This window comes from Drosophila obscura, unplaced genomic scaffold (assembly GCF_018151105.1).
Source record: "Drosophila obscura isolate BZ-5 IFL unplaced genomic scaffold, ASM1815110v1 contig_185, whole genome shotgun sequence".
Taxonomy (NCBI): domain Eukaryota; kingdom Metazoa; phylum Arthropoda; class Insecta; order Diptera; family Drosophilidae; genus Drosophila; species Drosophila obscura.
This window is the reverse complement of record NW_024542773.1, coordinates 1391058-1407382: the sequence shown is the minus strand read 5'-3', so window position 1 is coordinate 1407382 and position 16325 is coordinate 1391058. Positions and strand designations below refer to the sequence as shown.

The following is a 16325-nucleotide window of genomic DNA, read 5'->3' as shown; positions in this document are numbered from 1 at the left end:
AATGGACTGCTCTGCAATTAAATTAAACAAATGAATTAAGCAAAGCAATGAGATCAGATCCATATTCGATTGACAGAGACCGATAATCACCGATATCCATTTGCAGGTCTTTCTTGCAGCCCAGCCAACTTCACGCAGCTCCTTTCGTCTGTGCTTTTTTTTGTTGTTGCAAAAATGAGTGATTCAGAAGAAGCGAAAGAAATCGCGGAAGTTCAGCGACATCCCGACAGCGATCAGCCCAACAAAATGTCAGACAGCGAGAATAACAATTTGCTCAACCTGGAGGATATTATCCAGCCGCTTATAGGGGCGAACTGCTCTGATTATGCAGTGGCCCATGCAACTGTGAATGTGATACCGTTTCGCACATTTGCAGAGGTTTCACTGCTGCCGGATATTGTGCAGAGGATGAGGAAATTGGGCCTGAACCGTCTGCAGCGGCTGCAGAGCTATGCCTGGCCGCACATTCTCAATGGACCGGGCCACGGTGTCCTCATTGTGAGTGCCCCACGAAGCGGTCGCACGATGGGATATGTGCCGCCCATTTGTCACGTGGCCAGCACGGTCCTGGCCGCGAATCGATACAGGAGAGAAATGGCAATTGACTTATTGGATGTCTCGCATGGAATGGGACCCATTGCCCTGATTCTAGTGCCAGATATAACGCGAATGGAGCAGGTTGCCGCCCTATGCAGTGCACTCATGCCCAGGGATGAGACCGTCGAGGACATGTGGACCATTATGGTGAAGAAGGTGTTGACCGTTCCATCGGAGTGCACTCCCACGTTCATGGGTGCGTGGATCAGCGAAATAGGCGTCTTGGTGGCCACCCCCGCCCGATTTGTCAACGCGTGCAAGCAAGGAGAAGGTCTGCTAAAGCTTAATCAGCTACAGGTAGTGGTCTTCGATGATGTGGACCTAATGCAGAAAGAAGAACTGAAATTGGCCCAGCAGTACATTCCAAGCATGGCGGCTAAACACAAGGCCAATCCCCGTCCGCAGGTGGTGATGGTTTGTCAACACTTTACTCCGTCCCTGATTTCCATGGTGCGCCGTTTCAATCAACATCCGTGCCTGATATTTGGCGATCTACTGGAAGCTGCTCTCTATGGCGGGATGAGATTGTTGGTCAATATGGTCGGGGCGGAGGGTAAGGTCGCTGCGATCGTGAATCTACTTCTTCAGCGCCCGCCGGCGGTGTATCGCACCATAATCTTCTGCGATGACGATTTGCAAATGACCCTGCTGGTCGGAGCCTTAGAGGATTTCGAGTACCAATGTCTGGTCTACTACCAAACCATGGATCTGGAGCAACTTGATAAGGTAAGCAGCTGGACGTGTGACAGCCGCGGCCTCATATTTGTCTGCACTGACGACTGTCCGGAGCTGAAAATACGCAATGCGCACACCATTATCCACTACAGCATGAGCAGCTCGTGGGGCAAGTTCAAGAATCGCTTCATGTTCCTGTCCGACAATGTGCCCAATGCCCTGGAACGTCCCAAGGTACCGGAACCGGCGCCAACGGCAACAGCAACCGCAACCGATCGAAGGATCCTGGATTCGCTTGTCCTCTTGGATGAGGCGAACGCCAGGCAGCTGCCCCGTCTGGTCGACTTAATGCTGCTCCGCCAGAAATTGGATCCCAATATTGTGGCGATGGCTGATCGCATCCGCAAGAAGGTAAACACAATGAAAAACATTGTTAAGCCGATATGCAGGGAGATCTTGACTCACGGCGACTGCTGGGACACCAGGTGCGTGCATCGTCATTATTTGCACGAATCGGATCGCCGTTTATCGGCAGTACCCTGCTCGGGAGACATCAAGGTCAAAGTGCTCCGCGTGTACTCCCCCGGACACTACTGTGTAATCGCCTACGAGCATTTGCCCCCGGAGGGTAAATGGCACAGCTTAGAGCCCGACAGCAATTTGCCGACTCTGCTGAATTTCAAACTCAGCGGGGAGAAATGTGGAGCCACCGCCTCGCTACTGGCCACCGCAACACCAAGCCGTGTGTCTGTGGAAGACAGAGTCTGAGACGGTTTCTGGCTATTCATATGAGCGTGTCCGGGTGCTCAGTGTGCCGCCCATTGAGAATGTGAATCTGGCCCAGTCGGACCTCGTGGTGCTCGTGCAGGCCATGGACTATAGCACTCGCCGCTTCGAGACCAAATGCATGTCCCTTCATGTCTGCCCCGATGAGTACGTCAGTGAGCCGCCATTGTGCATGGATCTGCGCCTCCTGGGAATGGTTAATCACATGAGTGATCGCAATTGGGCTGGCGCAGACGCGAAGACGGTTCAAGACTGGCTGGACAAGGCGCCCAAGGACCACTTCGTTCAGGCCAAAGTCGCGTTCTCCACTTCGCACACGATCTTTGCCACATGTATGGTGTCTATGGTCTACCTGAAGACAGTGAAGACTTTTAATCTCCACTTGAACCTACTAAGAGCCCAGATCGAGAACAAGATAAGCAAGCGATGTGCCCGAACCAAAGAGAAGATTTTAAAATTCTTCGAGGAGCTCATCAAGCTGGACGCACCGCCGATCCCCCAAGAACCCCCAGAACAGGAACAGGAAACGAACACATGTGACGATGTGCGTTTGGCGGCAAATGGGCCCAAAGAGCACATCGCCGAGGACAAGTACAAGAGCTCACCCTCAAAGCAGGACAATCATAAATTGCCGGCCAGATTCCAGCGTGTAGTGGACCAGAGGCTTAAGATGAGCCTGGAGAACCGCCTATGCCAAAAGCGCAGCCAGGAAGAAACGGATTCCGAGAAAGCCAAGACCACTAACGTCGAGCTGGAACCTAAGCAGAGTCAGAGACCTGCCACGCCTGTTGACCAGGACCAGACTGCAGAATCGGAAGCTTCCGTACTTAAAGAGGTCCCAATGTCCGATTTCTACGACTGCTTCATGAAATGCGCCGCGCTGGACCGCATGGAGGAAATGGAAACGGGCACTAGCATGGCAGGTCCGAACGTTGGCTATCAGATGTTGACTGAAGCCCCAGTCCAGCGCTCCCTGGAGTCCAAGAAGGCAAAGCCCAAACAAGAATTAATCCAAGAATCCAACGGCGAGAAACTGTCAGCCCGGACAGGAGTAACAGCAAGTAATGCTGCCCGTATTCTGCGGTCCGCATCGCGTCCCGATGTCAAATACTTCCAGACCCTCCACGCCCTCCATCTGCAGGTGACCATGGTCGATGAAAAAGTTTCCTACCGAACACGTGTGATAAAAAGCAGCACGATTTTCTTTAAGGCCATCCCTACTGTCGGATCAGGATTGGGATCCCCCACTTGCAACTCTAACTCTGGGGGCTACGAGTTCTCTGTGAACACACATATGATCTTCAAAGGTATACAACATTCCATGAAGGGGCGCACGGTATACATCGAGCTTCAAAAGAAGAATCCAGGCTACTACCCCACACAATTTGTCCACTTAAAGTACTTTCAAACGAACTACGACAAGATTGTGATCGAGGAGAAGTGGCATCAGCGAGAAAGATTCAACTTTGAACAGTTGATACGTCAGCATGGATGGGGAGTGCCAAAAATCAAAGAAAAAGTGGAAAGCAGCGAGGAACCCGCGTCCGAGACCGAATCGGAGGAGGGGGTGGAGCGACCCGAAGACTACAGGAAGATCGAAATGAATTAAGTTTTAAAGCACTTATGTACGTACATGTAGTAGTAGTAAATGACTGGAAACCGATTCATAATACCTGTGCATGTTTTTTTCTCTATAATTCCAGAACTATTCAATTTAAGAACGAGTGGCATTCAAAGAAGAGCATGAGCCACGACGCAGTCAGTAAAGATATATGTATATTGTTTCCAAATTCAATACTATAGAAGGAATTTAAAACTGAATTTTTAATTTTTAACACTTGACACACACTTACATATGTATTCCATAAATAATATATTGATAACAATATGTACTTGACACTTGCAACACACAAACGCAGATAAAACTCTTTAAGAAATCTACTGATTACAAAAACATTCTTGCTGAACTCCAGCGTGTATTTGATACTATTTACTTCCTTTCTGTTCTCGCATAGTTTAAAAATATCTACAATTAGCAATTAGCACTATAGATGACGGATGTGCGTTGATTTGCGAACATTTTTATGGTACAATTAGATTGGTGCAACAAAGAAATACGAGTGGATCAAATAATAATTCGGGAAATGAGGGGATCTACGAGTTGATTTTTATTTGATTGTGTTTTTAATCTTAAGCAACACGATCGGTCATTGTTAAGCCGAAGGATCAAACCCTAAAAATTATCTGTACGAAGACGTCCGTGAATAAACTCCGCAAGACCACAAGAAAGACACAGTTCGATTGATTTAAAATTGGTGGTGAGCATAAGAGTATGTACATAAGTGCTCATGCAAGTGTGTTCCTTCGAACGTTAAGGGTAGTGTATTTTATTGGGGGATACACAGTTCATGAATACATCCAGGCACTTATGTACATATGTATGCTGATGGCTGCATGCACTCTGTATACAATCGGATGGGACTGCACGCTCCACGCTCTGATCTGACACTTGGAGGGACACCAGCAATGACACTGTCCAGTCACGCAGCCCGAAATTAGCATTTAAAAATACGTATTTATAATTCTTAGCTAGTCGCGTTGCATAAAGTAAACTCACCAATCTCGTTGTGCTCCTGGAACTGCCCTCAATTTCGTTGACTTTCTACTAACATCAACATATTAGCTGATCTCGCTCTCATTCAAAGCTTTGCGTGCACTTTGGGCACCGACATTCGGCTCGTAATTGGTCCTTGCAATTAGTTTTAATATAATTCTTGAACCTCTTTAAGTGACATCGCTATCGGCCACTATGCTGCGCATAATACATAACAAAAAACTATATTAAAACGAAACAGTTCAGCTATTAATTTAAGCGTTTTTGATACAAGCTTACAGACACAGAATGTGCTCTATTCGGGGACATTTGGGGACATTCACTCGCACTTAATAAAGTATGTCCCCTCCGCTCGCGACTAAGCGGAGTATTTGGGCAGCGGATGCTTATTTACAGTGGTGGAGATTTATCTGCAGAAGCCTCAGAGACTTCATTAGAGTTACTCTCCACCACTGTTATGTCGGCGTCAGAGTCGTCGAGAATCTCGTCACGACACAACGCCTCAAAATCGAGCATTAGCCTTAACCTAAACAAAAACCAACAGTTAATTTGAGAAATTTTGGGTTTATTGTTGTTTTTGGAATTAAAATCAATCAACAACGTCTAAAAAGGCATTTATTGCTTAGAAATATCCAAATGCCGATAACCTAGAGACTTAAACGGAGGCGAAGGTTCACTTGGTGTCCTCTTGGGTGGTCTTTCTGGCAGGCTTATGATTCGCATGGACCTCGTCCTTGAGTCCCTCCCGGTTGCGGGAAATCTCTATGGCCAGGAACTGTACGCGAAACACAAAAATGGAATTGTCTGGGCTGAACTCTTGACTGGCATCGGCCCTCATCAGCGTCCCATAGGAATAGTCATCCATTTTGTTGAATTTCTCGGCGAACTCACGCCACTTCAGCTTCTCCACAGCAAATTTTAGTACGTCATCTGTTAGCAGGCCCACTTTGAGATCTGGAAAGTCCTGGCGAAAGGTTTCATAGATCTGATCGTCATAGGGCGTGAGTCGCAGCTGGAAGGGATGAACGATGTGGGCTTATTAACGATTGTTATTTGCATTTGGAAAGTAGAACTTACATTGAAATGAACCTCGGCATGTTCCAGAGCTTTAGCGGCCCACATTTCTTCAACCATCGAATCGTTGCCAAACTCGTCCGCTGGCCTGGACAGCATGGAGGCTCCGTGCTAAGCATGGGACGTACTTTAAGTAATGTCTGCTCATATGATCTATACACGGGCGATACATACCATCATCTCCATTTTGAAAATAACAAATATTTCTCGAAAAAACTTAAAAAAAACAGCACGTTTCCTTTTATTTAGCGATCAGTGTGGCCAGCCCAATCTTAGTTGAAAATTGCCAGCAAAGCAACCCATGAAAATACTTAAATTTCTCGTTACATTTTCTTTTGATTTCATTCTGAGTAACAAATTCGACTCGAACCACATACACACATCAACATTTTTTGGAACCAATATGTCTAATAGTGTAAATGCGTTGTTTCTTTTGGCCTCGGCCTTGGCCTTCACCACTTGGTGTACGAATTGCTATATTAATGCAATTGAGAAAAAAAATGCGCTGAGAACTTCGATGTGGAGCTGTACACAGGTAAGAGATGGAGCGAATTACGACTGTATATCCTTGCCTACATCTGTGTGTATGCTGCATTCCAGAAAACCCTTGGCTCACATCCAAGCAATTGTCAAGCGAAAATATACGATATACTCTCCACTTTGAAATTATGGCCAGTTTTGTCATAGTCTTATGCCTCACATATGCATTGTTGAGGTTCGTAGAGGCGCGGGCCAAGGTATGGTATTGGCATATCATGGAGCAAGAGGTGCCAGTTGTGCAGCACGATAATCTGCTGAATGGGCAGTTGACGGAAAAATTAAAAAACTTGCAGAGCAGATATGAGCTGATTAACCAAATGCTGAAGAAAGAACAGCCCTGTGGATTGGAGCAACAGGTCATTGGCAGTAGCTCATAAAAAAAAAAATAATATTCTTTGTATTTTTATTGTATATTTAATACGTTTCCGTCATAATTTACAATTTGTTTAGTAATTGATGGTCATAGATCTACACGTATTCAAATGTATGTATATCTGCACATGTATGTTCGTATGTACTTGGATGAATACATAGATGACGCTTGTATTCTGCACTTAAAATGTTTATGTTTATGTTTACGAAACGTTATGTGTCACGCATATGTGCGTTGATAATAACAATCTGATAGTGGTACCCAATCGTGTGGTGCTAAAAAAATATAGATACATTATAGATCGCTTGTAGTGTATGCCCCCGTGCGTCCCGTTTTGGGCTGTGCTTTTATAGAGTTGATTTTGCTGTTGCGATTGCAGCTGCAGTTGTTGTTGCAGCTAAAACGCAACTTATTTTTGCTATCTTAAAGCAACGAAATATTGTAATGGAACACACAAACACACAATCGGTTAATTTGTTTTTGCATGTTTTTTTAAGTGCGCTTCTTGGGGGCTTTCGGTTTTGTGTCGGATGATGGTTGGGCGTCACAACTCTGATCTGACCGATTATAGACCACTCCTACTCCTACTCCAGATCCTCCTCGTCCTCCTCCTCCAGGGTTCCCCGTGGCTCAGTCGTCGCTCTCCTCGAACGTGGGACTGCTGGGCGAGTACGCTGGACTGGTGGGACTATAGTGCGATGGTGCCGTCGGCGAGTACATGGGAGAAGTGGGTGAATAGTTGCGTGCCGTGGGCGTGTACGTCGGCGATGTCAGCGAGTATTCGGTGCTGCTCGGCGAGTAGATGGACATGTTGGGCGAGTACCGTGGACTGGTGGCCGAATCGGTGGATCCAGTGGGGACTGTACTGGTTCGACGGCGAGTGCTGCGGCGAACTGAGCGAGTACAGGGGCGATGTGGGCGAGTACTTGGGGGAGGCCGGTGAATATTGCGGCGAACCGGGCGTGTATTGGGGCGATCCTGGAGAGCCATCGTACGAGGGCGATGGCGGCGAATAGGCCGGAGACGTCGGTGAGTACTTGTCCCCTGTCTGGGAGTAGGCAGGCGATGCCGGCGAGTAGTGGGGTGAGGCCGAGTAGTTTAGTGATGTGGGCGAATACGAGGGTGTCGCCGGCGTATAGTTGGGCGATGTGGGCGAATACGAAGGCGATGTTGGCAAATAGCAAGGAGACGTGGGCAAGTACGAGGGACTCGATGGGGAGTACGAGGGCGATGTCGGGGAGTATGAGGGGGACTTCGGCGAATAGTTGGTCGAACTGGGCGAGTAGGCATTGCCCGGAGAGTACATGTTGCTGCCGCTGCCCGCAAACGACGGACTCGAGGGGAAGTTTGATGTGGGTGAGTAACCAGACGCCGATGGCAAGTAGCCCGTCGACTGCGGATTAAAGTTGGGCGTGGTGGAGGCATACCGCGGACTGGGCGCTGCATATAGCGGCGATGTCGGCGAATAGTTGGGACTGGAAGGCGAGTAGTTGGGCGATGCCCCCCCGGGCGACGAGGCCGTGTTGTTGGGACTCGTCGGCGACTACGATCGCGATACGCTGGGCGAGGCCGGGTAGTACGGGGACATCGAGGGTGCCGGAGAGCTGGGCGAGAAGCCCGCATCCGAGGCGGCCGATGGCGAAAACTAGGTCCTCCTGGTGTCATGGCGCTCACTGCAGTATAGGCAAAAAAAAAGAGAATAAAGAATATCGAGTTGAAGCGAGATAGTTACATAAATGATAGACAGAGACAGCCATATCCATAGCCGAAGTTCTTGACATGCCCCGGGGGCGAGAAGTAACGTGGCGTATTGCAGTTCACCCACGGCGTCATCGGAGGCGTCATGCTCGGCGTGGAGCCGCCGCCAATAAACATGGCCGTGCCGTTTGAATTAATCCTAGTACTCAGATCGAGAAAAACACCTAGCGAACGGAATCAGGGTTGATATTCGTATGAAACCGATAAGAAATGTTTTACGGCAAAACTGTTTTCTAGGCTCTGTACGGAAGGCAGTACTCAGATCAAAAAACAAAAAGGTCGGTATATAATGGACAAGTATCAGAAGTATTTGCTTGTTTTTTTTGTATGTTTCGACCCACCTCGAAAAAGATATCAATTTGATATCTTTTGCCAGCAAACACGAAGCAAACATTGCAATAAGAGAACAAAAAACCAAATGAAATATTTTAATAATGAAGACAAATAGAATCTAATTAATGCAGCATTATATAAAGGACAATTATATGGATATTATAATATAATATTTTTATTAATTTTCATAAATATAAAACAAATATTGCTTTCAAAACAGTTTGTCTTCACGGTGGTCGGCACGGGTGGCGTCGCCATCTGCTGCTGCTGATAGTCAGACACATTACCTTGCCAATAAAATATTGGTGAGCCCAGGATTTTGCATTTTGTTAACTTTAAACAAAACCAAGCAGCGGTCTGAGCAGTGTAACCGTTCGGAATGCAGTGCACACTCTGGTCACACCACTGGTCGCTCGAAAAATATATGACATCTGTTTGCTAGCAAACAGTTTTTCGATCTGAGTACTAGGCTTAAAGCCTAAATTGCAAACTCAAATTAATTACCTGTAAATAAATGGACTGCTCTGCAATTAAATTAAACAAATGAATTAAACAAAGCAATGAGATCAGATCCATATTCGATTGACAGAGACCGATTATCACCGATATCCATTTGCAGGTCTTTCTTGCAGCCCAGCCAACTTCACGCAGCTGTCTGTGCTTTTTGTTGTTGTTGCAAAAATGAGTGATTCAGAAGAAGCGAAAGAAATCGCGGAAGTTCAGCGACATCCCGACAGCGATCAGCCCAACAAAATGTCAGACAGCGAGAATAACAATTTGCTCAACCTGGAGGATATTATCCAGCCGCTTATAGGGGCGAACTGCTCTGATTATGCAGTGGCCCATGCAACTGTGAATGTGATACCGTTTCGCACATTTGCAGAGGTTTCACTGCTGCCGGATATTGTGCAGAGGATGAGGAAATCGGGCCTGAACCGTCTGCAGCGGCTGCAGAGCTATGCCTGGCCGCACATTCTCAATGGACCGGGCCACGGTGTCCTCATTGTGAGTGCCCCACGAAGCGGTCGCACGATGGGATATGTGCCGCCCATTTGTCACGTGGCCAGCACGGTCCTGGCCGCGAATCGATACAGGAGAGAAATGGCAATTGACTTATTGGATGTCTCGCATGGAATGGGACCCATTGCCCTGATTCTAGTGCCAGATATAACGCGAATGGAGCAGGTTGCCGCCCTATGCAGTGCACTCATGCCCAGGGATGAGACCGTCGAGGACATGTGGACCATTATGGTGAAGAAGGTGTTGACCGTTCCATCGGAGTGCACTCCCACGTTCATGGGTGCGTGGATCAGCGAAATAGGCGTCTTGGTGGCCACCCCCGCCCGATTTGTCAACGCGTGCAAGCAAGGAGAAGGTCTGCTAAAGCTTAATCAGCTACAGGTAGTGGTCTTCGATGATGTGGACCTAATGCAGAAAGAAGAACTGAAATTGGCCCAGCAGTACATTCCAAGCATGGCGGCTAAACACAATAGGCCAATACGCAAGGCCAATCCCCGTCCGCAGGTGGTGATAGTTTGTCAACACTTCACTCCGTCCCTGATTTCCGAGGTGCGCCGTTTCAATCAACATCCGTGCCTGATATTTGGCGATCTACTGGAAGCTGCTCTCTATGGCGGGATGAGATTGTTGGTCAATATGGTCGGGGCGGAGAGTAAGGTCGCTACGATCGTGAATCTACTTCTTCAGCGCCCGCCGGCGGTGTATCGCACCATAATCTTCTGCGATGACGATTTGCAAATGACCCTGCTGGTCGGAGCCTTAGAGGATTTCGAGTACCAATGTCTGGCCTACTACCAAACCATGGATCTGGAGCAACTTGATAAGGTAAGCAGCTGGACGTGTGACAGCCGCGGCCTCATATTTGTCTGCACTGACGACTGTCCGGAGCTGAAAATACGCAATGCGCACACCATTATCCACTACAGCATGAGCAGCTCGTGGAGCAAGTTCAAGAATCGCTTCATGTTTCTGTCCAACAATGTGCCCAATGCCCTGGAACGTCCCAAGGTACCGGAACCGGCGCCAACGGCAACAGCAACCGCAACCGATCCAAGGATCCTGGATTCGCTTGTCCTCTTGGATGAGGCGAACGCCAGCAGCTGCCCCGTCTGGTCGACTTAATGCTGCTCCGCCAGAAATTGGATCCCAATATTGTGGCGATGGCTGATCGCATCCGCAAGAAGGTAAACACAATGAAAAACATTGTTAAGCCGATATGCAGGGAGATCTTGACTCACGGCGACTGCTGGGACACCAGGTGCGTGCATCGTCATTATTTGCACGAATCGGATCGCCGTTTATCGGCAGTACCCTGCTCGGGAGACATCAAGGTCAAAGTGCTCCGCGTGTACTCCCCCGGACACTACTGTGTAATCGCCTACGAGCATATGCCCCCGGAGGGTAAATGGCACAGCTTAGACCCCGACAGCAATTTGCCGACTCTGCTGAATTTCAAACTCAGCGGGGAGAATGTGGAGCCACCGCCTCGCTACTGGCCACCGCAACACCAAGCCGTGTGTCTGTGGAAGACAGAGTCTGAGACGGTTTCTGGCTATTCATATGAGCGTGTCCGGGTGCTCAGTGTGCCGCCCATTGAGAATGTGAATCTGGCCCAGTCGGACCTCGTGGTGCTCGTGCAGGCCATGGACTATAGCACTCGCCGCTTCGAGACCAAATGCATGTCCCTTCATGTCTGCCCCGATGAGTACGTCAGTGAGCCGCCATTGTGCATGGATCTGCGCCTCCTGGGAATGGTTAATCACATGAGTGATCGCAATTGGGCTGGCGCAGACGCGAAGACGGTTCAAGACTGGCTGGACAAGGCGCCCAAGGACCACTTCGTTCAGGCCAAAGTCGCGTTCTCCACTTCGCACACGATCTTTGCCACATGTATGGTGTCTATGGTCTACCTGAAGACAGTGAAGACTTTTAATCTCCACTTGAACCTACTAAGAGCCCAGATCGAGAACAAGATAAGCAAGCGGTGTGCCCGAACCAAAGAGAAGATTTTAAAATTCTTCGAGGAGCTCATCAAGCTGGACGCACCGCCGATCCCCCAAGAACCCCCAGAACAGGAACAGGAAACGAACACATGTGACGATGTGCGTTTGGCGGAAAATAGGCCCAAAGAGCACATCGCCGAGGACAAGTACAAGAGCTCACCCTCAAAGCAGGACACTCATAAATTGCCGGCCAGATTCCAGCGTGTAGTGGACCAGAGGCTTAAGATGAGCCTGGAGAACCGCCTATGCCAAAAGCGCAGCCAGGAAGAAACGGATTCCGAGAAAGCCAAGACCACTAACGTCGAGCTGGAACCTAAGCAGAGTCAGAGACCTGCCACGCCTGTTGACCAGGACCAGACTGCAGAATCGGAAGCTTCCGTACTAAAGAGGTCCCAATGTCCGATTTCTACGACTGCTTCATGAAATGCGCCGCGCTGGACCGCATGGAGGAAATGGAAACGGGCACTAGCAAGGCAGGTCCGAACGTCCAGCGCTCCCGGGAGTCCAAGAAGGCAAAGCCCATACAAGAATTAATCCAAGAATCCAACGGCGAGAAACTGTCAGCCCGGACAGGAGTAACAGCAAGTAATGCTGCCCGTATTCTGCGGTCCGCATCGCGTCCCGATGTCAAATACTTCCAGACCCTCCACGCCCTCCATCTGCAGGTGACCATGGTCGATGAAAAAGTTTCCTACCGAACACGTGTGATAAAAAGCAGCACGATTTTCTTTAAGGCCATCCCTACTGTCGGATCAGGATTGGGATCCCCCACTTGCAACTCTAACTCTGGGGGCTACGAGTTCTTTGTGAACACACATATGATCTTCAAATGTATACAACATTCCATGAAGGGGCGCACGGTATACATCGAGCTTCAAAAGAAGAATCCAGGCTACTACCCCACACAATTTGTCCACTTAAAGTACTTTCAAACGAACTACGACAAGATTGTGATCGAGGAGAAGTGGCATCAGCGAGAAAGATTCAACTTTGAACAGTTGATACGTCAGCATGGATGGGGAGTGCCAAAAATCAAAGAAAAAGTGGAAAGCAGCGAGGAACCCGCGTCCGAGACCGAATCGGAGGAGGGGGTGGAGCGACCCGAAGACTACAGGAAGATCGAAATGAATTAAGTTTTAAAGCACTTATGTACGTACATGTAGTAGTAGTAAATGACTGGAAACCGATTCATAATACCTGTGCATGTTTTTTTCTCTATAATTCCAGAACTATTCAATTTAAGAACGAGTGGCATTCAAAGAAGAGCATGAGCCACGACGCAGTCAGTAAAGATATATGTATATTGTTTCCAAATTCAATACTATAGAAGGAATTTAAAACTGAATTTTTAATTTTTAACACTTGACACACACTTACATATGTATTCCATAAATAATATATTGATAACAATATGTACTTGACACTTGCAACACACAAACGCAGATAAAACTCTTTAAGAAATCTACTGATTACAAAAACATTCTTGCTGAACTCCAGCGTGTATTTGATACTATTTACTTCCTTTCTGTTCTCGCATAGTTTAAAAATATCTACAATTAGCAATTAGCACTATAGATGACGGATGTGCGTTGATTTGCGAACATTTTTATGGTACAATTAGATTGGTGCAACAAAGAAATACGAGTGGATCAAATAATAATTCGGGAAATGAGGGGATCTACGAGTTGATTTTTATTTGATTGTGTTTTTAATCTTAAGCAACACGATCGGTCATTGTTAAGCCGAAGGATCAAACCCTAAAAATTATCTGTACGAAGACGTCCGTGAATAAACTCCGCAAGACCACAAGAAAGACACAGTTCGATTGATTTAAAATTGGTGGTGAGCATAAGAGTATGTACATAAGTGCTCATGCAAGTGTGTTCCTTCGAACGTTAAGGGTAGTGTATTTTATTGGGGGGATACACAGTTCATGAATACATCCAGGCACTTATGTACATATGTATGCTGATGGCTGCATGCACTCTGTATACAATCGGATGGGACTGCACGCTCCACGCTCTGATCTGACACTTGGAGGGACACCAGCAATGACACTGTCCAGTCACGCAGCCCGAAATTAGCATTTAAAAATACGTATTTATAATTCTTAGCTAGTCGCGTTGCATAAAGTAAACTCTCCAATCTCGTTGTGCTCCTGGAACTGCCCTCAATTTCGTTGACTTTCTACTAACATCAACATATTAGCTGATCTCGCTCTCATTCAAAGCTTTGCGTGCACTTTGGGCACCGACATTCGGCTCGTAATTGGTCCTTGCAATTAGTTTTAATATAATTCTTGAACCTCTTTAAGTGACATCGCTATCGGCCACTATGCTGCGCATAATACATAACAAAAAACTATATTAAAACGAAACATTTCAGCTATTAATTTAAGCGTTTTTGATACAAGCTTACAGACACAGAATGTGCTCTATTCGGGGACATTTGGGGACATTCACTCGCACTTAATAAAAAAAAAAATAATATTCTTTGTATTTTTATTGTATATTTAATACGTTTCCGTCATAATTTACAATTTGTTTAGTAATTGATGGTCATAGATCTACACGTATTCAAATGTATGTATATCTGCACATGTATGTTCGTATGTACTTGGATGAATACATAGATGACGCTTGTATTCTGCACTTAAAATGTTTATGTTTATGTTTACGAAACGTTATGTGTCACGCATATGTGCGTTGATAATAACAATCTGATAGTGGTACCCAATCGTGTGGTGCTAAAAAAAATATAGATACATTATAGATCGCTTGTAGTGTATGCCCCCGTGCGTCCCGTTTTGGGCTGTGCTTTTATAGAGTTGATTTTGCTGTTGCGATTGCAGCTGCAGTTGTTGTTGCAGCTAAAACGCAACTTATTTTTGCTATCTTAAAGCAACGAAATATTGTAATGGAACACACAAACACACAATCGGTTAATTTGTTTTTGCATGTTTTTTTAAGTGCGCTTCTTGGGGGCTTTCGGTTTTGTGTCGGATGATGGTTGGGCGTCACAACTCTGATCTGATCGATTATAGACCACTCCTACTCCTACTCCAGATCCTCCTCGTCCTCCTCCTCCAGGGTTCCCCGTGGCTCAGTCGTCGCTCTCCTCGAACGTGGGACTGCTGGGCGAGTACGCTGGACTGGTGGGACTATAGTGCGATGGTGCCGTCGGCGAGTACATGGGAGAAGTGGGTGAATAGTTGCGTGCCGTGGGCGTGTACGTCGGCGATGTCAGCGAGTATTCGGTGCTGCTCGGCGAGTAGATGGACATGTTGGGCGAGTACCGTGGACTGGTGGCCGAATCGGTGGATCCAGTGGGACTGTACTGGTTCGACGGCGAGTGCTGCGGCGAACTGAGCGAGTACAGGGGCGATGTGGGCGAGTACTTGGGGGAGGCCGGTGAATATTGCGGCGAACCGGGCGTGTATTGGGGCGATCCTGGAGAGCCATCGTACGAGGGCGATGGCGGCGAATAGGCCGGAGACGTCGGTGAGTACTTGGCCCCTGTCTGGGAGTAGGCAGGCGATGCCGGCGAGTAGTGGGGTGAGGCCGAGTAGTTTAGTGATGTGGGCGAATACGAGGGTGTCGCCGGCGTATAGTTGGGCGATGTGGGCGAATACGAAGGCGATATTGGCGAATAGCAAGGAGACGTGGGCAAGTACGAGGGACTCGATGGGAAGTACGAGGGCGATGTCGGGGAGTATGAGGGGGACTTCGGGGACTGCCCGGAGAGTACATGTTGCTGCCGCTGCCCGCAAACGACGGACTCGAGGGGAAGTTTGATGTGGGTGAGTAACCAGACGCCGATGGCAAGTAGCCCGTCGACTGCGGATTAAAGTTGGGCGTGGTGGAGGCATACCGCGGACTGGGCGCTGCATATAGCGGCGATGTCGGCGAATAGTTGGGACTGGAAGGCGAGTAGTTGGCGATGCCCCCCCGGGCGACGAGGCCGTGTTGTTGGGACTCGTCGGCGACTACGATCGCGATACGCTGGGCGAGGCCGGGTAGTACGGGGACATCGAGGGTGCCGGAGAGCTGGGCGAGAAGCCCGCATCCGAGGCGGCCGATGGCGAAAACTAGGTCCTCCTGGTGTCATGGCGCTCACTGCAGTACAGGCAAAAAAAAAGAGAATAAAGAATATCGAGTTGAAGTTACATAGTTACATAAATGATAGACAGAGACAGCCATATCCATAGCCGAAGTTCTTGACATGCCCCGGGGGCGAGAAGTAACGTGGCGTATTGCAGTTCACCCACGGCGTCATCGGAGGCGTCATGCTCGGCGTGGAGCCGCCGCCAATAAACATGGCCGTGCCGTTTGAATTAATCCTAGTACTCAGATCGAGAAAAACACCTAGCGAACGGAATCAGGGTTGATATTCGTATGAAACCGATAAGAAATGTTTTACGGCAAAACTGTTTTCTAGGCTCTGTACGGAAGGCAGTACTCAGATCAAAAAACAAAAAGGTCGGTATATAATGGACAAGTATCAGAAGTATTTGCTTGTTTTTTTTGTATGTTTCGACCCACCTCGAAAAAGA

At 47.8% G+C, this 16325-nt stretch overlaps 7 protein-coding genes across 7 annotated transcripts; 3 read left to right on the top strand and 4 right to left on the bottom strand.

Annotated features, from left to right (window-relative positions):
* Nucleotides 1–166: 166 nt before the first annotated feature.
* Nucleotides 167–3946, top strand: LOC111072795 (putative ATP-dependent RNA helicase BoYb). The gene is given in 4 exon segments (XM_041592750.1): nt 167–1498; nt 1535–1971; nt 1973–3683; nt 3762–3946. Coding segments are annotated over 3 exon segments (3456 nt in total). The 5' UTR covers nt 167–174; the 3' UTR covers nt 3668–3683; nt 3762–3946.
* A 1327-nt stretch (nt 3947–5273) lies between these two features.
* LOC111072803 (protein PBDC1-like) lies at nt 5274–6028 on the bottom strand. The gene is made up of 3 exons (XM_041592668.1): nt 5921–6028; nt 5750–5857; nt 5274–5684 (listed from the first exon to the last, which is right to left on the bottom strand). The coding sequence occupies exons 1-3, from the start codon at nt 5930–5932 to the stop codon at nt 5346–5348; spliced, it is 459 nt and encodes a 152-aa protein (XP_041448602.1). The 5' UTR covers nt 5933–6028; the 3' UTR covers nt 5274–5345.
* A 1261-nt stretch (nt 6029–7289) lies between these two features.
* LOC121404102 (DNA-directed RNA polymerase II subunit RPB1-like) lies at nt 7290–8202 on the bottom strand (the record flags this gene model as incomplete). Its single annotated transcript, XM_041592748.1, has 2 exons — nt 7290–7446; nt 7526–8202. Coding segments are annotated over 2 exons (834 nt in total), but the record flags the coding sequence as incomplete, so codon positions are not given.
* Nucleotides 8114–8594, bottom strand: LOC121404072 (DNA-directed RNA polymerase II subunit RPB1-like). The gene is made up of 2 exons (XM_041592669.1): nt 8392–8594; nt 8114–8332 (listed from the first exon to the last, which is right to left on the bottom strand). Exons 1-2 carry the CDS (start codon nt 8532–8534, stop codon nt 8305–8307), a joined length of 171 nt encoding a protein of 56 aa, XP_041448603.1. The 5' UTR covers nt 8535–8594; the 3' UTR covers nt 8114–8304.
* An 837-nt stretch (nt 8595–9431) lies between these two features.
* LOC121404101 (putative ATP-dependent RNA helicase BoYb) lies at nt 9432–10892 on the top strand. The gene has a single exon (XM_041592747.1). The coding sequence runs from the start codon at nt 9432–9434 to the stop codon at nt 10890–10892; it is 1461 nt and encodes a 486-aa protein (XP_041448681.1).
* Nucleotides 10893–12155: 1263 nt separating this feature from the next.
* Nucleotides 12156–13185, top strand: LOC111072797. Its single transcript, XM_022364858.2, has 2 exons — nt 12156–12922; nt 13001–13185. Exon 1 carries the CDS (start codon nt 12169–12171, stop codon nt 12904–12906), a length of 738 nt encoding a protein of 245 aa, XP_022220550.2. The 5' UTR covers nt 12156–12168; the 3' UTR covers nt 12907–12922; nt 13001–13185.
* A 2555-nt stretch (nt 13186–15740) lies between these two features.
* On the bottom strand, nt 15741–16150 carry LOC121404073 (DNA-directed RNA polymerase II subunit RPB1-like). The gene is made up of 2 exons (XM_041592670.1): nt 15948–16150; nt 15741–15888 (listed from the first exon to the last, which is right to left on the bottom strand). The coding sequence occupies exons 1-2, from the start codon at nt 16088–16090 to the stop codon at nt 15861–15863; spliced, it is 171 nt and encodes a 56-aa protein (XP_041448604.1). The 5' UTR covers nt 16091–16150; the 3' UTR covers nt 15741–15860.
* Between the last annotated feature and the right edge of the window lie 175 nt (nt 16151–16325).

Bases quoted from the DNA above. Each gene is read 5' to 3' on its own strand.
- LOC111072803 (XM_041592668.1), bottom strand. The intron at 5,685-5,749 runs GTAAGTTCTACT...CATCCCTTCCAG, and splicing joins ATGCCGAGGTTCATTTCAAT to CTGCGACTCACGCCCTATGA.
- LOC121404072 (XM_041592669.1), bottom strand. From the start codon at position 8,534: ATGTTTATTGGCGGCGGCTCCACGCCGAGCATGACGCCTCCGATGACG. The intron at 8,333-8,391 runs GTAACTATCTCG...CCTATACTGCAG, and splicing joins TGTCTCTGTCTATCATTTAT to TGAGCGCCATGACACCAGGA.
- LOC121404101 (XM_041592747.1), top strand. From the start codon at position 9,432: ATGAGTGATTCAGAAGAAGCGAAAGAAATCGCGGAAGTTCAGCGACAT.
- LOC111072797 (XM_022364858.2), top strand. From the start codon at position 12,169: ATGTCCGATTTCTACGACTGCTTCATGAAATGCGCCGCGCTGGACCGC.
- LOC121404073 (XM_041592670.1), bottom strand. From the start codon at position 16,090: ATGTTTATTGGCGGCGGCTCCACGCCGAGCATGACGCCTCCGATGACG. The intron at 15,889-15,947 runs GTAACTATGTAA...CCTGTACTGCAG, and splicing joins TGTCTCTGTCTATCATTTAT to TGAGCGCCATGACACCAGGA.